Raw genomic sequence first — 25,416 nt, 5'->3', positions numbered from 1 at the left:
AGCTTTAGTTTGTCAGCAGTAGTTGAATTAAATTCATACAATGTACTACTGTAAACTTACATTTCTTATCCTGATAATACTGTCATATTTTGCCCTGCTTTTGGAGTGCCTTAAGATGCAATGGACCAAGTTACTTACTTAATTGGGGACAGTTGTCTGATGAAGGGCAGCAAAGTGACGATCATGGGGAGAATCGCGATAGAATGGATCAACAGTTGTGATTGTCCTATAATGGCAGAGGACAAGCATTGGAAAACAAAATAAATAAACAAATAAATAGATAGATAGATAGATAGATAGATAGATAGATAGATAGATAGACAGACAGACAGACAAACAAACAAACAAACAAACAAACAAACAAATAAGGGTAGAAGGCACCCAAGGGAAGGAGATGAAATGGCAACGGGCACCAGAATTGACTTGATGGAGCAAAAGAAAAAGAAACAGCCCTGCCACTATGATATATCACCTGCCAACATGGGGATGAACAGTCCTCAAGGTCTCTGTAGCATTAGGATCACTTCCTAAGTCAGTGCCGTGGTTGTTCGTAGCAAAGCCACCTGCTTGTTGAGGCTGGATGCCCCCACGGGTCCAGCCCTCCCTGTCCACTCCCTTTGAAATGGTTTCATAAAATCTGATAAAGAGAAAGATGATTAAGCCTGGCAGATTCGGCAACTGCTTCTTGTGATCTCACAAATATAAATCAGAGGTATGTCTTTACTCTGGCACTGCTTGCCTCTGGCACTACAGATGTGCAATTTGAGAGTTTACACTAGGGTATGGATATTTATTTTTTTCTACAAATAGCAGGTCCACTACTTTTTTCTGCCCTCTGCTTCCACTATCCATCCTCCAAAGTCTTTGCTTCAAATAACTTGGTCCATATAGATAAAAGAATCAAAGCCACCTATGCAAATAGACAAAATTATGCTTTAAGAGAAAAATCATAGCTTAGGAATGCTCCTATCTTTTCCCCCTTTCCTAGTGTTTTCCTGCAAGTTCAGGATCTGCTTTTATTGGATCAACCAATTGTGACAGGCATTGAATGAGCAGAGGGAGAACTATTAGCCAAAGTCACCAAGCTGGCTTTCAAGCCTAAGTTAGAACTAGGACTCAGTCTTCTGGTTTCTAGCCTGGTGCCTTAACCAGTAGACCAAACTGGTTCTTTGAATGTTACTATCCTAATATGGATGGTAAACAACTACCAAACTTACTTGGAATTATAGCTAGTCAAAAACCTGTTGGGCAGATTTGGATCATACACAGGTATCACATAATTAAGGTTGTTGGTGCTGAATCCCGATGGCTCCTATATGGAGAAAGGCATGAAAGCAGGACTAAGGGCTTGATTCCTCAAGAAGTGAACAAGAAATATGTGATTATGAAAACAATTGTAAGATCCCAAAATAACTCCCTTATTATACATCCAACCAGAGGTGGTATTCAGCAGGTTCTGACCAGTTCTGGAGAACCGGTAGCGGAATTTTTTTGTCTCTGATTGCCCCTATCCCCATCTATTCTCTGCCTCCTGAGTCCCAGCTGATCAGCTGAGTCTTCTTTGGTTGCCCTGCACAGGAGAATGGAGCTGGAAAGCAGGTTAGTGGGGTAGGGAGGGAATGGGTTTTTGCAGTAACCTTCCCCTGCCACACCCACCAAGCCACACTCACAGAACTGGTAGTAAAAAAAAATGAATCCCACCACTGCATCCATCATACCTTGTTGCCCACATACTCTCGTCCTAGAAGATTGGTTTGTGTTTGAGGCTGTCGCTGATGGCCTTGGAACTGAGAATGGCTCAGTGGCCCAGATGCTTCTGCAATGGGTAGAGCTCCCTGTGAAATGAGGACCGTAACAAACAAGATTTAGAAGAGTTGGTGAAGTACAGGAGAAGCAAGCAACAAAGAAAATAGGAATCAAGATAGGAAAGGTAATGGAAGGTGAACAGATAAATGACTAAACAAGTATAAGGGAGTTTGGGATGCCCATACTCGAGGAAGAAGTGGAGAAAAGAGAGGTATCTATTTGTAGATGCTGATAGGGAAAAACGAGAGAAAAATGTAGAAGGACAGACAAAAGGGGGAAATGAAAGCAGGGAGTGAAAAGTAACAGATAGAAGAATTACAAACATAAGGATAATTCGGAAATAGCTGTGAAGAATTTTGGACACATTTCTCCTGTGTACAAAAGCAGAAGTTCAAAGCAGAGAAAAATGAAATGGGAGAAAAAACCTGTTCTGTCAACACCGAATTGTCACTTACTGAAGAACCAAGGCGAAGATCCTTCTGCCGACTAAATCCAGAGCCCCGCTCAGAGCCTTTGGAAAGGACTGGTAGAAATTCATCCCCCTTTCAGGAAGAAAAAATAAAGATGTGTGGATAGCTACATATACAGGGGTAGATATTGAAGAATAAAATGGAAATAATATTTGTTCATCCAGCCCCATCCATGCCAGTAGGTGCACTTCTTACATGTGGAATAGAAGATGGTATATAATCTGCTTTCATAATGCTGATTCCAGGATTGCTGTCCTACAAAGCAAAACAAATGAAAAGCAATATTTAGACCTAGAGAGAGGGAAAGCAGATTGGATATAACAGTTATTTTAATGTAGCTTTTACTATGTTGGGAAAAAAAAACACCAAGGAGCCAGGTTAATAGGAGACCCTACTAATACTATCTAATTATCTGAACTAATACTGGTGGTATCTGGATCAGCTATGGTGGGGTGTAAGAAGTAGTAATTATTATTACTAGCATTATTATTGTGGGAAAGGCATAAGTAGTAATTATAACAATGGCATTTCATGTATTTAAGTTTCCAGCCAGATCTGATATACCCGTTTCCACAGTACTCCATTCCATTAGGTTGTTTCCCTCAGCCAGGATTTCAAGCCAAATAAGCATGCTCAAATTTTATTGATCTTAGCTGGCACCTTTCTTCTTTCTTTTTTTTTCCATAAAGGGTTTTTGTATGTCTTCAAACCTAGGGGTTTCCCCAAACTTCTCTTCTACAAGGAAGATACTCTTTTAGCCACATATGGATAAAGAAAATGAGTTTGCTATTTGTATGGGGAACTCTACACAAAATAATATTCTGGAACTTTCACCCTAGGAATTTGTGTTCTGGTTTGTTGCAATTTGTACCCTTGAAAAATTTGCTAGCAAAAATAGCTCCTGAATGATATGACAAGCTAGAAAGTATTAAATTATTAGAATGCTACCTTTCCCTTCTCAAACTTTGGCTCCTGTATGCTACTTTAGCAAACCTTGGACCTATTACTGGCAGGTGGGCATATTTCTAAAATAATCCAAGGCTGCAACCATCCAATTTTTATAGAAGAAATATAGGAAAGATATATATTTGGAGAAAACCAAAATAATCCTGGGAGCTGGCAATTATTTTTTGCTTAATGAAAATATTTGAAATTTATTTGTGATAAAAAGTCTAGTAGGGTAGGAGTTAGCAGACAACATTGAAGGGCCGTAGGCACATTGGTATAATAGAAACAAGATCATTTATAAAAACTTATCGGAAAAGAAAAACATAATTCTACAGAGATTCTGGAATTTTTCTAACAATAAGGAACAAACATTGAGATTATGGGTCAAGCAAGCTGGATGTTATTTACATTTTCAGAATTCTAATGCACTTTATTTTAAGGAGAGATGGCCTTAATATCAAATATGCCCTCTCCTAATGTTTTAATAATATTTATTTTTTTAAATTGTGCTTTTTAATATTGTCTATTTTATGACTTGTTGTTTGCTGCCCAGAATCAAGTTTGTTTGCTCGCTCGCTCATTGTTTGCAGCCTGAAGTCAGGTTTGTGAAATGGGCAGCTAAGATAGGATCTATATACATACGCCCTGATTGAAGAGGAGACTAATTAGACTGCAATGTGCAAGGGAAGGCATTAACCCTCTTGCCTTTGTCAGGTTTCAGAAAAAAAAGTCACCCACACCACACTTTTTTGGCTTTTAGAGAGAAAGCTCTAAGGGAAGCCAATCAGAACACAGTAAATTTGTCACAGTTCTAAGACTAAGAATATCTGCTTGCTTGCCTTCTTTTGTCATTGTGCTGGTTTATTTATTATCTTGTAGGTCAAAGTGAACATGTGAATAATTTTACAACCTCTCAGATTTATGCTTGTGGGCAATAGAATACCATGTCATGGTATACCACTACTCAACAGTCTTAGCCCGAGGGTTTAAATGAAGATATTCGGTACTTATCCTTGATTTAAACATATCTCTCTTTAAGGTTTCCTGTGCAGCTCACAATCCCTTTTGTACTACAAATCAAAGAACTGCTCTCAACCTCAATTGGTTTTGCAAAACACTCTCATTAATTCCATAAGGTAAAATAATTCTGTGCCGTACTTTTCCTTTAATGGAGATTTTTCTTCTTTTTCATTTACTTTCATTCCCAATAGAGATAAAACAGTTGCTACATGTTTCTAAAATAGTACTGTGCCTTGTAACTAATTATTCTTATGCTCATGAAAGCAATATTCTTGAATTTGATATCTGAGTTCCATAAACAGATATTTTTAGAGTTAGACTAATTTGACAACTTCTTTCTGTAACTTGAATTTATTCTCTTTTAGATATTTGCTGAACTATTTAAAATGGACCCAAGTTATCCATTTTTAAAATATTGTTATATATGTTTTGTCCAAGTTATTTCAATATCCTTTTTGTATTGTTTCTGTTTTCACCATTATCCATCTGTTGGGATGGATAAAACCTCTTACTGGAATGTGAGATTCCTGCTTTCTCTTTTGTTTCACAAATTGTCCTGCTCCTATAGCAAACAGGAGTCCTTGCTGGAGATGGTCAAAAAGTTAAGATGGTGGCTACAACCATGCCAGGCCCATTTTTATGTGCCTTGTGATTTAAAAGGGTGGACTTTGATCACATGATTGTGGCCACCATCTTCATTTTTTAGCCCTCCCTGCAGAAATGGAGCCCATGTGTTGAGGGAGAGCAATTGTTGAATCTCAAGAAAAACTGGAGAAGAAGGTGCCCATTTTGCCAGAGTCTGCTTTTCAGCATTTTTAACATGATGCTTCATCTGACCCTTGGGAAGAACAGCAGAAGAAACCAAACTACTGGGAGGACCTGAGATGCTAGTTTCTCCACAATGGGGTTAGCAAGACAGCCTTCAGTAAATCCTGACTCTTCTTTGGCTCCAATTGTTTTCTTTTGCAGGAAATCTGTATGGGGAGGAAAATAAAGATGTTCACTGAGGGGGGGGAAAGGAGCATATGCAGTAGACGACTTTAAAAACATCTTGGGAAGCTGGACTGATCGGTTCATTTCTCACAAATTAACACCAGTGAGTCATGCAAAACCTTGTGAGAGCCCTAGCTTTGAATATTAAGTTTAAAAGAGCCTAATGCTTATATAGTACTCTCCTTTTCTGGATACTTTTCCTCTTTAACTGCTATTCAGAGGTTTCCTTTTACTCTGATCCTGGAGGCGATGCCTAGCCAATTGTGGTTAAAATGGCTTCATTTTCTATACAAACATATTATAATGGAAGGCTTGGCTGTTATAATTCACTCTTTCCTCAACCCTCTTTCATCTTACCCAACAGTAAAATCAAGGAAGGAAAGAGGGAGGTGATACACTGTGCTTACAAAACCTTTGGAGTTGCACCCAGTCCCCTAACTCAAAGATATGTTGCTCTTAATATATTCAATATGCCTTTATCATTTGCTCTATATGACACATATTATAGGCAAGCTACATAAAAAAGGATGCTTTTTTAAAAAACTGCAAAATTCCATAGCAGAAATCCAGAGTATGCAGAAATGTTCCTCAAAATAGATGCATACATTTTGCATGACTGCTACCTGTAATGTGAAGTTCTTTTTTAGACAGGGCAAGGACTTGAGCATTTATATGTAACATTCATCCTGTGAGAAACTGTCCCAGGAAAGAAATAATTTTCCAAGTACCTCACAGTTCTTGAGATGTTGTTTAAAAAATGTGGCACAGTTCAATTTCTCTGATGTTCAAATTTAAATTATGTAAGCAACTCCATCATTTTAAAAAAATGTATGGCTTAAATGCTAAAATCACCATAGGACAAGAAATAAAAACAATAAAAGACAACCCTCTCCAAACAAAACAGAAACAAAATAATTACTGAAATATCTATTTAATAATCTCAATGGTTTCTTTCTAACAGTTGTGAAATTACTGTATTGGTTATGGAAAATGATAGTATTGGTTGGTAGAGTCTTATCTGGCTCTTAGTGATTAATTATATGACATAAAATTGGTGTCGATTCTTAGTGACCTCATGGATAGACTTTCTCCAGGATAATCTGTCCACACCTAACCCTTCAAGTCTTCCAACAGCATACCATTCCATTTTTATCAACATTATGGGTTCTTCAAGGAAATTGAATCTTTGGGCCAAAGATAACATAATGAACCAAAATATTATAATTTGAACTTAGTCAGTTGTGCTTCAAGTAAGAATCCACATTGATTGATTCTATGAATGGTTTGTGGCAGTCAGAGGATTCTAAAAAGTCTCCCCCAAAGTTCAAAAGCCTCAATACTTTTTCTGTACTGTTTCTTCAAACTCCAACATTTGTTTCCAAACAGTATCATGGGAAAACCACTGCCAGCTTGGTTATGATCTTTGTTGATGCAAAATATCATGGCAAGTGAATTCCTTCTGAATTTGGAGAATTTTTGGAAGACTAAATCTGTTTCCATCTCTGATGTCTTCCAAATGTTGTTATAATACTGTTTGGGTTTTCTAACAGCTATCTGAAATTCTGTATTAAGATTCTTTCTGGTATCTTTGCTCTCTTCTCTTGTTACAAGAGAATTGTTTCTGCTGTATTATCTTCTGATTGAAAGCATCTCCTTCCAGTACATTTCAAGTGCTTGATGCCTAAGATTCATTTCCTCTTTCATTGTGTTATGCTTTCTTGTGCTCATGCTACTTACACTCCATGTTGCCACCATAATTTGGCCTTTACAGCTTTGGATTTTCTTTTTCTGCATGGCTGCATCAGCCAATAGACACCTCAAAGGCTTTAACTGAAGTACATCACACCTGGATGCCATCTGACTTGATCCAGCACTCTTTTATCAATCCCTTTCATCATGTCTATCCATGGAATTATCTTGACAAAATGTGAGCATGCTAAAATGTAGGAGTGCCTTACCATTGCTGTTGTCACTAAAGTTACCATTGCTTCCAACATCTTATATCTCTGCTGCCTGATATAATCCCTTGCTTGTTTTAGTTGATCAGCTGAGGTGACCTTTACACCTTGGATGAACCTGCTAAAAGTAGACACTTTTCTTCTATACTTCTGGTGTGCCTCATTCTAATCCTCTCAGTACTTCCCTGCCTTATCATTTTAAGACAGCAAAGCAGGATCTGGGAGAAGGCTGTTCCAAAGTAAACTGATGTGGAATAAGCCTGTGAAAGGCCATCCTGAAGGGCCAAAGACCAAGCTAAAGTGAAATGGTTTAGCTACTCCAACCTAAGAATTAAATGTGACATATATAGTGTTTTGTGGAGCAATCGTTTTTCAAAGAGTGACTTGATTAAATCAAATTATCCTACTGAAGCTTCATGAGTTCTAATTCAAACTATAATTTTACATTTTAAAATATTGATTTAGGAATTTAATATTCAGAGAATGGGATATGAGTTTCAAAGGGAGAGGTGTACGGATATAAAAACCACCATGGGTAGTTTCAGATGTTGTGATAATCCAAGCCCCCCCCAAAAAAAAAAAAATATGCTTGATGCATAATAGTAGCATAAACCTAGTGACTATTATGTTGTATTAAATGCATAGAAATTATACCTGGTTGCCCTGGAATGTTGAAGCGGTACTTTGAGCCATACTCTGTGGACATGAACTGAGGTCCCTACAAACACAAAAGAGGAGAAGACCATGTTTCTGGAATTAACCTGCTCTTATCTTCTCAATATATTTTCAGTCTTGCTAAGCTATATCCCATCCACTTTTCTCTCTGTGAGTAAACCAGTTATTCTTGCTATACTTCACTAGCTCTCTTGCTCTTTTAGAAAACATTGCCCTTTCTCCTTAGCTGCCTTTCATGTCTGGATTTCATGTCTAATTCCTTTGTGATGCCAGCTGTTATTTTCTATAAATCGCTACTCAAAGCTCACGTTTTCTGTGGTGTCTCTTAGTCTAATTCTCAACTGTAATGAAGCCTAAGCAAGTAGCTGGAATTGTTTGATTTTTATAGCTACTGTTAAGCTTCCAAGTCCAATAGACTGGTTATCACTGAGAAAACCAAAGCTTACTCAGAATGTTTTCCTGTTTGAGCAGAGCAGCAAATGCCTACCATGTTGAGTACCCAGGTTTATCCAAATTGTTCTGACATTTGAGGCAGAAAACCCTATAAGTGCTTCTCCCTCAATATCACCGCCTGCACCACATATGAAATCCCCAATCCCTTGCTGCCTTCTAATAGCATCTCATTCCAATTATTGGAGCCCACAGACTCACATGTCTTGCGTTTTCCACTTCAACTGAGCCTTTTCCAAATCCACTGTGGAGCACAGGGACATGTCTGGGCTCCAGCCCTATCACAGCTTCAGCTCCCTGGTTGGCTGTGTCAAAATGGACCCTTTTGACCTGTAATATCAAATCTAGTTGGCCTCTGAGAAGAGCAATGAGCTAAAACATAATGGGATGAAGGGAATGGAAACGCCACTGAACCTGCTCTAGGAAAGAAAGAGAGAAGATCAAAGTAGACCATTCCAAGACATTTTTCACAGTGGCATCCAAAGTCCATATTAAGACAATGCGGTATGAGCTGCTATCACAAATTAAGAAAGAAAGAAAGAAAGAAAGAAAGAAAGAAAGAAAGAAAGGAAGGAAGGAAGGAAGGAAGGAAGGAAGGAAGGAAGGAAGGAAGGAAGGAAAGAAAGAAAGAAAGAAAGAAAGAAAGAAAGAAAGAAAGAAAGAAAGAAAGAAAGAAAGAAAGAAAGGCTTATTCAAAAGCTGCTCAAGTTCCTTTGGCACCTCAGGCTTTGGCACCTCAGGCACACTTTCTGATAAGAAACTCCAATACATTTAGATAACTTTTTGCTGCCTTTTATGGTATCCAAAATCAGTTGCCTGAGGCATATGCTTTCCTCTATTGATAGGATAAGTCTTGAAAGCAATTAGAAAGGCAGAAATGCCAAGAAACATTTCCTATATTTCCTTAGCTGAAATTGTGACCTGCATTTTATCTATGGCCAGGTCTTGCTACCAGAAGACAAGAAAGCTGTGAAATAATATATGTTATACCCCTCCATCTCATTCTTTTGCTTTTTCCCCTGAATTGCAGCATATAACTTTTGAATAAACATTTTAATCTCTGTTGTAGTAAACATTTTGAAAAACAAGGTTATGGTGTTTTTCTAAAAGCCCACAACATAGCAGGTAAATTGCATTTTGCTTTTGGTGCAACAATGTAGCAACATAAGACCATAATTATGAAGACTTTGCACTTGGCAAAACTAAGCATCAATTTCATTGCCTTTTCCTATATAATATAAGCAGTTGCAGATTCACAAAGGTAGCTGGGTTCTTATTAAAATTATGTCTGGGTGTTTTCAGGGGTCACATTTAGGTACAGACTTACTCAAATAGCTCTCTTCTATTTACAGCAATTTCTTTTGAAATGTTCTCTATACTGACACGCATGTACGAGCAGGACAGAGCAGTCTCTTATTAACCAGCTAGCCAAGCTTTGTTTGGCAGTGCATTCTGCACACTCGGCTCTTGGCTGGATAAGTAAGTAAACAAATAAATCTCCTTCCGTGTAAACAACTCTGTTTTCATAGCATCTCAATTTATGTCCAGATCTGAAAAAATCAGAACAGTCTGAAACAATATCATCATGGCTTTAAAAAAGAGTAAGCAAGTTTGCAGAAGATTTAATCTTATTAAACTCTCCCGTGGCCACTTTCAGCAATCAGGTGCTCTGCAGGTATATTGGATTTCCCCAGAATCCCATTCATGATTGTTGAACTGTTTAGAAGAACCAATCAGAAGGCTGTAAAGTTGTAGTTTTGATAAATGAGTTTTTCCAGATGTTATTTGATGATGCACATATGGACACTGTTTCTCCCCATGTATACAGAGACGCACACATACATTCAAACCTACACAAGTCTGAGATACTTTTGAAATGTTGTTCCATTTATCTATTGGACACACAGTACATTAAAAGTAAACTGAGTAATATATATATAGGATTGTGCTATACATAGTTATTTGTGCTGGTCCGTTTGCGACATCGGATTTTAACTTTCTTAGTCATCTTCGTTCATTCTGAATCCTGACACATTCTCACCTGATCTTATAAATTTAGCAATTTTGTTTCCACCTTGCATGGCAATAGAGTGCACTAGATCTTGTGACAAAGCAGAGAGAAGTTCAGTTATCTAAAGATTCAATATTTCTCCTCTCAATATACACACATTATCTTTCAGCATTGATCCACATTTACAGTGTAGGGAACCCTAACAGAATAACAGAATTGGAAGGTACCTTGGAGATCTTCTAGTCCAACTCCCTGCTTAAGCAGGAAACCCTATACTATTTCAGACTAGTGGTTGTCCAATCTCTTCTTTAAAACCTCCACTGTTGGAGCACCCCCAACTTATGAAGGCAAGTTGTTCCACTGATTAATTGTTCTAAGTGTCAGGAAATTTCTCCTTAGTTCTAGATTGCTTCTCTCCTTGATTAGTTTCCACCTCTTGCTTCTTGTCCTGCCTTCAGGTGCTTTGGAAAATAGATTGACCCCCTCTTATTTGTGGCAGCCTCTCAAATATTGGAACATTGCTATCAATGTCATCCCTAATCCTTCTTTTCATTAAACTAGGCATATCCAATTCCTGATACTGACTCTAAGTCAATATCAGTGGACATTGTTACTACCATTCTCAGGAAAACATACATCCATAAGAGAAAGCCAGAATGTAAAGTTAGGACTTACTGTTTTGGTTGTAGGAGAAGTTAGAGGCTTTTCTCGACCATACCCACTGCCTGGCTGATGTACACTCCAGGGAAGAGGATACTTCCCATCTGGGAGTTGAAGGGGCTGGAAATGTTTATTTGTTGTTGATTCATAGTTATCTTGGAGGAGTTTCCTGGTTTAGGGAAGATAATAAACAGCTCGAGAATAAGTCTGCTTTCAAGCCCAAAAGCATTTTATGAATTTTGCTCATGTCCCAGATTTGGAGAAGACTCCTAAAGATATCATGGACTGTCAAACAAAACAAGCAAACAAACCAGAGTTCCCATTTAAAGCAAAAGACCAGACTTAAATTATTTCAGATACATTATACAAAGACCTAGCTTTCTGGAGAAGGCTGTAATGCTGAAAAGGGTAGAAGGAAAGAAAAAGACCACAATTAACAGCAGAGCGGATGGACTTAGTTACAGTGATGATTAATGTGCCATTGGAAGACCTGAAGGAATTGTCATGAGGAAAATCTATCAATGTGTTCATTAAGTTCAACAGCAATTTGAGGGCACTTCATAATCAAGGATCTCCAAAAGATGACTGATCAGTGGCACAGGATATGTGAAAAATGTATATTAGTTTCCCCGTTGTTCAAGATTAGTTTTAAGGGAATTCTAATTCTAATTCTTCCCTGAGAACTCTTGGTTGTCAATTAGCAACTGTTCAGCTGTTTCTACTGGTCTCCCATAGAAACTCTCTACAACACATTCTTCTCATCACTCAGTCAAGAAAGCTGCAGGTGAAGATTTGAAGAATATGGATTTGAACAATATACTAAAATATTTCACAAAAGTCTTCTGCAACAAATGTTTTAGGGATTCCCTCCCCTCACCTTGTTATCAAAAAATATTCTCCAAAACAGTGCAGCTCAGCTTTGGTAGTCTCTGAATTTATCAATACGGCAACATTAACCACATATTTAGTGCCAACATTTAATGAATGAGACTGATGATTGTACTCACACACGTTTGTAGACTAGTGACAAATGCAATGGCTGACTTTATCATGGTGTTGCCTGAGCATTCTAGCACAAATCAGTGTACCTTGGCCTTATAGTACTTTACTATAGAAATACTGTTGGTTGTACAGTTCTGGATTCTGAATCCCATTGACTCAGAGACAATCTACCAAATGGGAGAATCCAGGCTTTCATCATCTAAAGCACTCTGGTTTCATATCCACTTTAATGATGTCCTCTTGAAACAGATTGTTGATTTTATAACTTAAAAATTGATGTCCAGATGCAAATAGTCCATATTAGTCCACTTTCTATACATGAACAGTTTTAAAGTTTTTCCCATGTTCACCACACATCATTACATTCACTTTTTGAGAACCTGGAGTGATCTCTTTTGCCAACTCAGTAAAAGTCATATGCAGCATGCTTCTCTGAATGAGAGTTCTCAAATACCTCATCAGGTATCTGTACTCAGATTGCCTCTGTTTTTGAGAGCACCCATCTCTTACCAGTCTTGGTAATTTAACACACACCTCCTAAAGCAGGGTAAACATAGCTGCTTGTGCCCTTTTAATGAATGGCACATTTTATAGAAATAATAGGTGTAAACTATTATGATTCTCCAGAAGTGAGCAGAAAATTATTTTGGAGAATTTCTGAAGAGGGATTGCAAAAGCAGATCAGTCTAAGCACCCTTAGAGGCAGGCTAGAGAAGCCACCTGTTTCAGTAGCAGGTGACAAAGTCTACCTAAGCAGCACCAGAGCTGTCCTCTTTGGACACTGATTTCAAATGTTGAAGCTGTTAATGCTGTACAAGGTGAGTGTGTCACATCTCTTATCTTCTGGGGAAAAAATCCAGTTGAGAATCCAAAGCAATACTGACCAGAAAAACTGAATCCGGTAATGCACCACCATAGTATAATTTGTAGTGGTGTAGATTGTGTTGTACAAAATGTTAATCAACAGTTACATTTGTACGTGCTACAGAAGCAATGTGGTTCTCTTTGTCAAAAGTAGGAGGCTACACAGTGCCATTTGCTTTGGTGGCGTACTTCACATTGCTTCATTTCTCCCTGTCACTCATCTATTGCTTGCCAAATCAAGAGAGGCTGTGCAGTCACTGCAGAGGCAGAAGCTCTTTGGACTCTAACAAGGGAAAACTAGAGAAGACACTGCTGTTTTTTGTCACAGCTTGCCAAAGCTTCTGGGAAACAATGGTGGAGGGGAATGACCTTGGAGGACAGGAGGAAGAGCTGCTACCAAGGCAATAGCCAACTGAAAGAGGCTGAACATGGCCAAGAAAGTAATGTGAGTAAATGTCTCAAAAATTTCCCTAGTTCACACAAAGATAAAGGGAAGGAAGTGCGAAGTACATTCAGACTTGCAGTATTCTGGGCATTTTATTATAGGTAGCTTTACAATATAAGTAGTATCAATTTCCATGGCATTGGTTTTGTACAGGTGAAACTCAAAAAAATTAGAATATCATGCAAAAATTCATTTATGTCAGTAATGCAACTTAAAAGGTGAACCTAATATATGAGATAGACTCTTTACATGCAAAGCAAGATAGTTCAAGCCGTGATGTGTCAAAATTGAGATGATCATGGCTTACAGCTCATGAAAACCCCAAATCCACAATCTCAGAAAATTAGAATATTGTGAAACGGTTCGATATTCTAGGCTCAAAGTGTGCCACTCTAATCAGCTAATTAAGCCATAACACCTGCAAAGGGTTCTTGAGCCTTTAAATGGTCTCTCAGTCTGGTTCAGTAGGAATAACAATCATGGGAAAGACTGCTGACCTGACAGTTGTATAGAAAACCACCATTGACACCCTTCATAAGGAGGGAAAGCCTCAAAAGGTAATTGCAAAAGAAGTTGGATGTTCCCAAAGTGCTGTATCAAAGCACATTAATAGAAACTTATGTGGAAAGGAAAAGTGTGGAAGAAAAAGGTGCACAAGCAGCAGGGATGACCGCAGCCTGGAGAGGATTGTCAGGAAAAGGCCATTCAAAAGTGTTGCGGACTTTCACAAGGAATGGACTGAGGCTGGATTCAGTGCATCAAGAGCCACCACACACAGATGGATCCTGGACATGGGCTTCAAATGTCGTATTCCTCTTGTCAAGCCACTCCTGAACAACAAACAACATCAGAAATGTCTTACCTGGGCTAAAGAAAAACAGAACTGGTCTGTTGCTCAGTGGTCCAAAGTCCTCTTTTCTGATGAGAGCAACTTTTGCATCTCATTTGGAAATCAAGGACCTAGAGTCTGGAGGAAGAATGGAGAGGCACACACTGCAAGATGCTTGAAGTCCAGTGTGAAGTTTCCACAGTCTGTATTGATTTGGGGAGCCATGTCATCTGCTGGTGTTGGTCCACTGTGCTTCATTAAGTCCAGGGTCAACACAACTGTCTACCAGGAGATTTTGGAGCACTTCATGCTTCCTTCTGCAGACGAGCTTTATGGGGATGCTGACTTCATTTTCCAGCAGGACCTGGCATCTGCCCACACTGCCAAAAGCACCAAAACCTGGTTCAATGACCGTGGGATTACTGTGCTTGATTGTCCAGCAAACTCACCTGACCTGAACCCCATAGAGAATCTATGGGGCATTGCCAAGAGAAAGATGAGAGACATGAGACCAAACAATGCAGAAGAGATGAAGGCTGCTATAGAAGCATCCTGGTCTTCCATAACGCCTCAGCAGTGCCACAGGCTGATAGCTTCTATGCCATCTGCATTGAGGCAGCAATTGCTACAAAAGGGGCCCAAACCAAATACTGAGTACATATGCATGGTTATACTTTTCAGATGTCTGATATTGTTCTATGTACAATCCTTGTTTTATTGATTGCATGTAATATTCTAATTGTCTGAGATTGTGGATTTAGGTTTTCATGAGCTGTAAGCCATAATCATCACAATTATGACAAATCACGGCTTGAACTATCTTGCTTTGCATGTAATGAGTCTATCTCATATATTCGTTTCACCTTTTAAGTTGCATTACTGAAATAAATGAACTTTTGCACGACATTCTAATTTTTCAAGTTTCACCTGTACTCTAATCTATCTTGAAGGACTAACAGAGGAAGCAAGAAGTGTGTCCTCTGTGGTATTCACCAAAACCTTTGGCAAGAATTGCCAGAAGAGGCAAGCAGAATGTCATCTGCCTTACTTGTTAGGTCTGGAGGATGAGCAATATCTTTCCCAATAGCTCTTGTCAAAGCTTGGTGAATGTTGCCAGAGTGTGCTGCACAGGAGTGCAAAACAAAGCCAGGTGATCACTGAACTTGGCTCCTAACAGTGCAGTGATTCTGTTGCTTCATGAAGCAGTTTCCAGAAAGTGTCGGTTTATCCAAGTCAAGCACCCCCTAGAAGATTTGCATAGCCCTACAATATCATAACCACTCCGTCTGCAAAGAGAAAGTAATGGAGGATGAGCACACTGAGTTTGTGGCTGTTCTCTGGTCACACATTTGTAGTTACACTTTCTAGCAACATTAGACACACTTCAGAAAAAAGAACCATGCTGCTGAAGAGTAAGAACTATGGCAGTGCAAGACAACCTGTGTCATTGTTTCAGAGATATTTCCTTGCCTACACAGAGGAATAAAATGAGGGATTTAGAAGTGATTTCCAACTTCCTGCCAGCTTCCCCATTGAATTTCCTTGGGGGAAGCTGGCATGAGGCATTGGAAATTACCCTTCCCTTCCCTGCAGGCAGGTAAGTGGCTGCTGCTGGGTGTGGGGAGCAAGCGAATGATTAAGAGACTTGTTGAGAAACTGTCACAAAACATTGAAAATGAAGATCACATGAACACAGGAGCAGTCAATATCACCAAAGTAGCCATATCTTCCCCAAACTTCATTTTCATGGATTTTGGACACTTCCTGTAAGTTAGCCCATTTGAGGTATCTCGATTCAAAAATTGTTGCCTTATAATGCCCCAATTCACCCAGTTAAGTCATGATAACAAAAATCTTAGTGATGAGATTAGATAAATTAGATAGATGGATGGATGAATGGATAGATGGATGGATGGATGGGTAGATGGATGATAGATGAAAGATGATAGATATAGACATAGATTAAGGATGTAATGAAATAAAGAGGTGGCTAAAACATTCCAGTTACTTCTCTATCTCAGCCTGAAACATTGTACTTAATTGCCTGAAAAAGGAAATACTGACCCCACAGCTGGGTTATCTATTTTATCTAGGTTTGGGTTGTATTGGACAACGGCCCGGTAGTTGCTTTTATATCCTGCTCCAAAATGGAAGCCATTCCGAGGATGAAAGCCTTCCTGACCTGGGGGAAAAAAGATTGTCAATATTTTTTCTTTTTTTTTTTTAAGAACAAGTTTTATTGATTTTTAAAGATAAACAAAACATAGCACATAGAGGTATAAAACCTCCTTTCCAAGAACTACCCATAAACTTCAACAAGATGAACAAGGCATTATTCTTTAAAACATGGTTCCACATTATCACACTTAAAGCAAAACATTGGAGAAAAAAAAATAGTTATCATTTATACATATCTTTTCCCAATTTCTCTCCCTTTAATTTCATTTCTCCGAGATTTTATTAATTTAGAATCAAACATAGATAATCCACACACTAAACATAAAACATAAAACTTCTTTTGAAAAGTGACTTGGCACAGGTTACATCTTTTTGACAGACCTATATCAAATTCATGCCCTACCTTATATACCCTTCATATCTTATTAACCATTTTGTATTTTCTATATAACTTCTCCCATCTTTTCACTCTCTTAATTATATTTTATTTATTTCATCTTATTTCAAAGTCATTATACTTATATCTTTTGTCCGTTCTTTACCACACATCTATGTATCTCTTCCCTTTAACAAAAAATTTCCCCTGTAGTCGCTTTTGAAGTATGACTCCTCCTAAAATAAAGCTTAAAATAATACATAATTTCCATCCTGATTCTGCTTAGTACCTTCTACATATTAAATCTTAACATAAAAGAATAATAAACTTATAGTATAATTAAATATATAATTTCTATTCTAATTCTAATTCTGATAAGTACATTGTTTTAAAATAGAAAAAATAAAATACTAAAGTTATGATAATATTAAAACACTAACAAATTAAACTTTAACTAAGCATTAATCATTTAACAAGTCTCCTAATATTTAATCAAATATCAACATCCATCATTATTAAACATTAATATTTCATTAAATATTCCAATAAACTGTTCCAAATACAAATACTACAATACTATCTTATGCACTCTTGCAGAATCATCTTTAATTATAAGCTATCTATCATCCTTCATCTCTAAAAAAAAAACTTTTTAAGAAAAAATCTTGTCCTAACCCGTGGCTTTTTTTTCTTTTTCCCTCCCTTTCTTCTCCAATATGGTCTTTTTGCCCCCTCCTCTCCTCTCCCCCTTTTTAAGTTTCCCTCTCTGTTGTAATTCTCTTTTCAATTGCTTTCTAACATTGTACCTTCTTTTTCATCCTATTTTCTTTTTCTTGGTTGTTTTATTAAATCTTAAATTCTCCTTTTCCCTTCCTCCCTTCCCATTTTCTTTCTTAATCAAACTTTTAGTCCATTAAAGATGGCTTCTTCCTTTTCTTCTTCTTCTTCTCCTTCTCCTTCCTCCAGTGTTTGCTGGTACATAGAAACCGCCATTTCTAAAAATGGAAGGCAGCTCTCAGAGAATCCTTGCCACTTTGTTGTCTTTCTTTTAATTTTCATATTCCATTTTCAGTTCATCAACCGATGGTACCATTATAGGTTTTTTTAAAAAAACAACAACCCAGATGCTTTCAATCTTGAAGTAATTTCCAAATGTCAGAGATATCAAACAATCCAAACAAGCAAAACTTTTTTTCCTCTTCTTCTCTTTACAGTTTTTTCTCCAGAGGCAAAATCCCAGATATATTTTAAAAGCCGTATTACCATTAATTAATGGTCTTGTAATCTTCAAGGCGTCTCCTCCAACAACGTTTAGAAAGAATTTTTTTTTTTTTTAGTCCTCCCCTTCCCACTTATAACAAAGAGCTTATTTTTACCTTTAGAGAGCAAGTTTTTCTATGCTCCTTTGCTTTCTCCGTAGGGAGGGGGAGTGAACTTTCCTTCAGCACTTTCGCCGATGTAACAGATTCTTTTGGAAACAAATGAATCAATCCAAAGTCAGGTTTCCAGGGTGTTTTAAAAATAACATAATGTCGTGGTTTAGCCAAGAAAACTTCTCCTTCTAAGACTTCCTCCTGCACAAACTTATCTGGTTGAAGAATCCTTTATGGCTGCCGAGACAGCCGCTCATCCGTCTCGGGAAAAAGGAGTCTAGCCGGCTGGGGAAGGGGGTGCGATGTTCCCAGACCCCTGCCCGGATCTCCTCTATCTTCCGCTGCCCCTTCAGGGCAGCGCAACCCCAAATCCAGTTGGATCGGGGGGTACCTTGACGGCGCAGCAGCAGGGACCCGCAGAGAAGTGGATTCCTGCCGCCGCCGAAGCCTTACAACCGGAAGTCATATTTTTTCTTATTACACTGCCAGCCCAAATCATCTTTCCATCAAGGCACTGTACTAAACTATAATACAAAACAGCAACTCAACAAGACTTCTAAATGCTGAAAACATGTTTTGATATCTTTTCAAATGGCTATCACAGGGGGGGGGGGGGCTTGATTGCTTCCTCACAAAATGGCAGTCTAATTTTCCCTCTCCAACTAGGACTCCAGCTTACTACTGTCATTTGGGAGGCATGACTACAGATTGCATGGGGGAGGGATTATGTTTGGGGTCCAGAAGTTTTTGAAATAAAGATATTGCACGTTACTACTTTGCTTTCTGAAGAGAAAAGGAGGAAGGGCGGAGAGGGGAGAGGGGAGGAAAGGAAAGGGGAAGAGGAAAGGAAAAGGGGAAGAAGAAAAGGAAAGGAAAAGGAAAGGGAATCACAACATTATCATTTAATGAAAGCAAAAACACCATGAAAGAGACAAGAAAATAAATAATAGTGATAAGCATTTTTAAATACAAACTTTTACACATTATTATATGAAATATAAATGTATACGATATAACACAGAATAATTGCTGCATATAATATGTGGCAAATTTACATAAGTTGTATTACATTCATATAGATTTACTGTAGTTGTGATTATATTACTTAGTGTTGGTATTTTTCCATTTCTTCCAAATTTCAAGAATTGCAGTATATGGATGTAGAACAAAGAAAGCAGCCTATAACAGAAAGATATATAAGAGGCAATATACCTAAGAAAGGGACACAGGTTGGGCAGTAAAGCAAGAATAATGATGCATGGAAAGCAAATTTAACAAGCTGGATTCCACAGGAGTCACTCCTGATCAAACATATTTAGGACTTAGCTGTTAATTCTGTGTATTTCTGGATATAATTCCCAAACACATTGTTGACATTTTTAGAACAAATCCTAATGAATCTCAAATTTGTTCTTTCCTCTGCTCATGTGCCACAGTTACTAACTTCTAACTTTTCATCTGGACAGATAAATTATATATTGGACATTCTTGCAATCCAAAGTGAAAACGCAAGGTTCAAATTCTAGTTTTTAGATTAATTGAGAATAAATTCTTTTCTATATTGGTTAAAGTCTTACCATAAGCTTCCCCATAGCTGGTACAATAGAATTTCATGGGGTCTATACTTCCACCCGAGCTTGTTTTTACATAGGGAGAAACTGAACCTAAGGGAAGACGTCCCATCTTCTCTCTGCATACAGAAAAAGATTTTGTGATACAAGATTTTCCCGGGGAAACAGTTATCATAGAAGATTGGCCACTGATCATTGTGGAGAACTAGAAAGCTGCTGAGTGCCAGAAGGAAAAATCAGTTTGTCTTGGAGAGATATTTATTTAGACTGTTTAGATCTCCTGGAAACAGAGTGAGCTCATACACAGCTCTGTGACATCATAGAATCTTAAGATTTAAAGAAAAACTTAATAAAACTAAAGTGGACTGTAATTGAGATAATAATACAACAAAATGGCCTTAGCATTCAAGTTTGACACTATCTATAATATAATACTGATTTTATTTATTTTACTATTCAACATCATTTCTATGTCTCCCCAATTGCATGGATGGATGGCTTGCAATAATTACTACATTTAAAGCCATAAACACATAACAGAAATTATAGAATACAATTGATAAATAAACCCAGTGAATAAATTTGAACAGCAATTATCAGTAGGTAAGAAACTGAAGCTTTGCAGAAGATATCCATTTAAAGTTTCTTCTTAAATGTCTAACCCTTCTTTTTATTTACTTCAACATTATTCCACAGCCCTGAGGCAGTAACAGAAAAGGCATTTTTTTTTGGTCTCCACCTCTTTAGCTTCAGGAGGAACAGGAACCCACAGCATTCCTTGCTGTTTCAATCACAAAGGAAGGGTAGATCCAAACTAGAACAAATTATCCCCCGGTCCCAAGACCCAAGTCATAAAAGGATTTATAGGTAACAACTAGCATCTGGAACTGTATCCAGAAAGGTAGCCAGTACAATGACCAGAGGAAATGTGTTGTCAGCCACATTGAATAGCTGAAATTTTGGAATGTCCCCCAAAGACTAAAAAGAGTATGTGTTGTAGTAGTCCAAATATGTGGGAACGAGAACATGAGTAGTTGTAGCCAGCACACTAGCTGAATTTATTGGCCATAGTTTTCAATTGCTGTTCCAGCAGAAGTTCACGGTCCAAGTGAATTGCCAGATGATATATCTACTCCATGAAGGGGAAAACACATACATACATACATACATACATACATACATACATACATACATACACACACACACGCACACCAAAGTTTTTGTAGTGTTTCATCTTTTGATCACTATTTTATTTGCTTTGCTTTCAATATTGTACACCGCCCAAAGTTACTTTGAATTCGGTCTCCTTACAAATCTAATTACTCATTATCAAGTTCTGACTGAATAGAAAACATGTAGTCTTCCAAATGCTTTGCACAAAGGCCACAATGACTGAAGCAAGTAGTCTTGCTAGCCAATTCCCAAAAGGAACTAGTTAGGCAGTAGTTAATTGATGCTCACCTAATACAATCATTTTTGTCAATTTATAAAATACCTCTTTGAAGCAGATGTGTTGAAATTATTTGAAGTACTGAAAATGTTAGGTAATATTGCTTCAAATACTACATACAGCTTGATCTCAATTAGTGCTTATATAATAAATCCCATGAAATTTTATTCAAATTTATACTATTCAAAGTAATATTTCTATGGGAAATTGGTTTCAATTCAATGGAAATAGGCAATAAAATTTTTTAAACGTGTGTGTATGTGTATATACATAGATATAGATATACAGATATAGTGTGTGTATTTCTAATTTAAATTTATAATAAACCAAGTCTCGGAGTAGTTTTAGAAAGCAGAATAAAAACAAACTTCTAAATTTCATTCCTAAAGATAAGCTTACACTGACGAAAATGTATTTATTGTCTATCAATCTCCTTAAAATGTGGTATTTGCAAATTATAAAGAGCTGGTGCAATTTTACTTTTATTTTCCTTATATTTTTATAATACTGTGCCTATAGATTCAGGCATTCCAACTGATTGTCCTGTTTTGGTATTTCTATGACCAAGTTCATGTTGTTTAATTACATCAATTTTTTGTTCTAATGACAAGCATCTTCTTTTTATGAGCTTGTACTCAAACTTGTACTGTTGGAGCTTGATTCCTCCAAAAGAATAATTCTTTTCATCATTTTCTCCATTGTGCACAAACATAGTTAGCAACATCTAAAACTTCAACCACAGAATTTTCTAGTGCCAAAATATCTAATATACTGATAATAGACATAGATACTTACTCTTCTGGGAACTTATCAACTCTGGGAGCTCATCAACTGAAATGTGTAGGCATTCTTTAATGTATATAGGTACAGTAGCTAAGGGACAAGACCTAAATCAGGTTTTAAGTGACATAACCACTTCTAAACAGACATTCTGTTTAAACATGTGTAAGCACCAACATTTTCAAATGCACTAAGTTAAACCTTTCAACAAATTACTTCGAATGTATAGTTCAGTGCTCAAAGTTCAGTAGCAAAGTATACATTTTAAATAAAAGTTTAGTCTCTACAATATTATCCTTAAAAGGAATCAAATAGTAGTCATCACAAGTCTGAATAGAATTTGGTTCATATAATAAACAGGAGAATGCAAACCATATACAAATTTGAGACAAAAATGCTCCTCTATCCTGAAAACTTACGTTTTATGAAGCAATGTCAAGATTGATCTTGCAATACCATGTCCTTACCTGCCAGTCAAGGTATTGATTGGTTTACTGCAGTGAGCAAAATCCTTGTAGCGTCCCAGAGGACTAAATTATTCCCTTAAGTTAGGAACTTGGAGGAATGTGTAGAACTGAAGTAACAATATGTATCCTAGCAACTAGCTCATAGCAACCAGCTCAAGAGAACCTGTCCACAAGACAGTCACATTTATAGAATCCAGTGGAAGAGCCAGTGGAATCAGTTTGGTGGCTTTTTAACATGGCAGACGCATTATAGATTCTTATCAGGTGTGCAGTAGATGTTCAAAGTTAACCTTCAGAGTAATGGGAAATAGGACCTGTTTTCTTAGCAATGCTCCAATTGAGTTTCAACCCAGTGTCGGACTAGTTTCACAGAATCAATCAATTTTAGTTATAATGCTATTCCATTTGTGGGATTTGAAGCAATATTGATCGCACAAAATGGATTTATATATAGGCAATATACTTTCTACAAGCCTGAAAGTTTAAGTGCTAGCAAATTCCAAGTGCAGATTTTGGTATCATAATCATAGCAGTTTGAGAATGTAAAACTACTTTAATCGATCTATTTATTAGTTGACTTTATAATAAAAATCTCTGAAATCTGGATCAAATTCTTAAGCAAGTCCTAAGATAGTGTATTTAATTCAAACCTACCTATATCTAAAATCTTCATTTTCATCAGCATTGGATGTAGCACCTATATGCATATAATGACACCTTGTGGTGGTTCTAGGCAACACCACAGAGATATTGTGGCATCAAAAGGATGTACAGTAAATAATTTCTTTAAGCCCATGTGTTTAAAAGCGGGAAATTATAGGAAAAACAAAACTTTTAAATTGCTGTATTTGAAAATAATAAAAAACTGTTATAGATAAAATAGGTAGAATAATATAACTACTTTTAGTATATAATTATAACTCTAATGTTTTATTGGCTAAAACTGCCCTCTGTAACAAAATTAAATTTTAACCTTCTGAAAATGTTTATAATTTGTTTAGACAGCATGTGATCAACTGAGGAAAAATACAGGATTATCTGCCCTACAAAATAACATCTGAAAAGACCATAAAGATGGCACAAATCATCTAAAGAAATTTATGTACAAAATAAGCTTACTAAAAGCTAATGCAGACATTTACCATCTGCCAAACTTGTTAAATTACAGTAAGCAGATAAAGCAATGAATGTGCCTGTTAAGTGCAACTAATCTCCTGTAAATACTCATTCTGGTTACATTTTATTAAGCAATCTAAATTTTTTAATAGCCACTGCTGTATCCTTTGGAAACCTCTGTTATTTACAAGCTCCCCAGAAAATTTATTTCTCCCTATGAATCATCACAGGCAAAAGTCAGGGATGATGGGAGCTCTAATATAAAACTCTTTATGACCACTGAGACAGGCATGGTTTCAACACAGTATGGATCACTTACTCCCAAGTTGTTTTTTAAATCCTCCACCTACATTTTGAGAATAGAGAAGCATCTGAATCCAAGAACAAAAAATGCGTGAAATTTCCTTTAGAAAATCTGAGTTGCCTGAGAAAACTAGGACAGCAACAGCTGAGCCAAGTAGATGGCAAAAACTGGCCAAGCAGGAATGAAGCTGCTGCATACAGAGTAATATGTGTACTGATATATCTGAATTAATATAATTTTGTTCACATGGTATCTCATTGCATATTATCAGTTGCTATCCTGTTAAAAATGCCACAATTTTCAATAAATGGATGACAAGCTAATATAGATGCCAATGAAATCATGGTTATAGTGTTTGCATATTTCTGGGGCAAAATCCTCAACATACACACAGCATTAACATCTGCACAGAAAGCGTGGAATTGGCCAAGGTTTATACCTAATTGGATTAACAGAAATATTCCTTGATCAATCAAATATCAAACAGCATTTGTTTCCATCATCCAGTAACTATATGTCAAGAAGCTTTCAAGAAATAGATAGGGAGAAATGGGCTGCAATTGAACTCAAGCAAGAGAGTTGCTGTCTGTACTCAGTTCTGGGTTCTCCTATAAGGATACCATTACCTCTGAACAAGGAATCCATGATTTAGGTGGCTAGTACTAGGTAGATACTATTAGGCAGGCAAAAGGTAGTTCTCCTTCCTTGAGCAGATCACCAAGGTTTCTTCCAGCCCTGATTCTTTAATTGTAGTGACAGCCAGGAGGTCCTTAACCCAGTTGTAACTGGGGTTACTAGTTGTGACTGTCTGGAGCTGGAGGGATAGTAATTTGTAGAGTTGTAATTGCAGGAATGTTCTAATCTTGGATGGCAAACCTCAGATAAAGAATGTTTCCAATCTTCAGGGATCATTTGTTATTCCTTCTACAAGCCCTCTTGTAAAATTACCACTAATTCCATAGTCTGTAACTGCCTTTAACTCTCTTAAAATCTGATAAGGCAGACCCTCCCATTCTGCTACTTGCAGTCCAAGCTGTGGCCCCTGACCAGGATGATATTGTACTGGACAAACAGACAGTAATTCTGCAAGTTCTGTTGCTGAGACAGAGGCATCCTTTTTACAATTCTCAACCATTTTCTGAAAAGAAGACTGAACAATAGTCAGGCTTTTGCCCTGTATCTGCAGGAGCTGAGGGAATTGAAGACATATATTCAGGTGAAGAAGGGGGACAAATGACAGTATAACGTGGAGGTGTTAAGAGAAAGTTCATTGTGACCAAATTTTTCAATTGCATGCCTACATGCCACACCTGCTAAACTTCTACCGTATTTCCCCATGTATAAGCCACCCCTTTTTTCCAAAATTTTCAAGCCCAAAAAGTAGGGGGGTGGCATATACAAAGCAGGTACACTTTTTATACGTGAAAATGCATAAAATAATAAAGTAGGAATAAACTGGTTTTCCAGCAGTATGCTATACTTTTTTGTAAAAATTGTACGTGATGATACGATTACGAGTGCGAGTACGCGATAGAAATGCATACACTAGGCATCGGCCTGAATGCTTCGTTCCTACTCGTTCCGATGCGTAGATTGCTAGCGTCGCCCGCACCGCTTTCAGCGCCATGACCGAAGTTGTAGATCTAGACGTTGAATTTTGTTTCTTTGTA

General features: G+C 37.4%; 1 protein-coding gene across 3 annotated transcripts in view; it reads right to left on the bottom strand.

Moving 5' to 3' along the window:
- Positions 1 to 25,083, bottom strand: part of SAXO4 (stabilizer of axonemal microtubules 4) — a 28,019-nt gene extending 2,936 nt beyond the window's left edge. The window contains exons 1-13 of one of the 3 annotated variants that reach the window (XM_087920838.1): positions 22,327 to 25,078; positions 19,636 to 19,748; positions 16,196 to 16,313; positions 11,007 to 11,160; positions 8,522 to 8,650; positions 7,850 to 7,913; positions 5,124 to 5,218; positions 2,472 to 2,531; positions 2,262 to 2,348; positions 1,719 to 1,835; positions 1,218 to 1,312; positions 473 to 637; positions 139 to 226 (exon numbers count right to left, since the gene is read on the bottom strand). In XM_087920838.1, the coding sequence (XP_087776964.1) occupies positions 139 to 226; positions 473 to 637; positions 1,218 to 1,312; positions 1,719 to 1,835; positions 2,262 to 2,348; positions 2,472 to 2,531; positions 5,124 to 5,218; positions 7,850 to 7,913; positions 8,522 to 8,650; positions 11,007 to 11,160; positions 16,196 to 16,313; positions 19,636 to 19,741 (1,278 nt within the window). In that variant the 5' untranslated portion in view covers positions 19,742 to 19,748; positions 22,327 to 25,078. Of the gene's footprint in view, positions 1 to 126; positions 227 to 472; positions 638 to 1,217; positions 1,313 to 1,718; positions 1,836 to 2,261; positions 2,349 to 2,471; positions 2,532 to 5,123; positions 5,219 to 7,849; positions 7,914 to 8,521; positions 8,651 to 11,006; positions 11,161 to 16,195; positions 16,314 to 19,635 lie in introns of all 3 variants that reach the window. The other 2 variants (XM_026720102.2, XM_087920837.1) reach the window with 2 other exon arrangements.
- Positions 25,084 to 25,416: the final 333 nt, after the last annotated feature.

The sequence above is a fragment of the Pseudonaja textilis genome, chromosome 1 (assembly GCF_049901715.1).
Source record: "Pseudonaja textilis isolate UNSWEBS1 chromosome 1, rPseTex1.2, whole genome shotgun sequence".
Taxonomy (NCBI): Eukaryota; Metazoa; Chordata; class Lepidosauria; order Squamata; family Elapidae; genus Pseudonaja; species Pseudonaja textilis.
The sequence above is the reverse complement of the archived record's forward strand: the minus strand, read 5'-3'. Positions and strand labels throughout refer to the sequence as shown.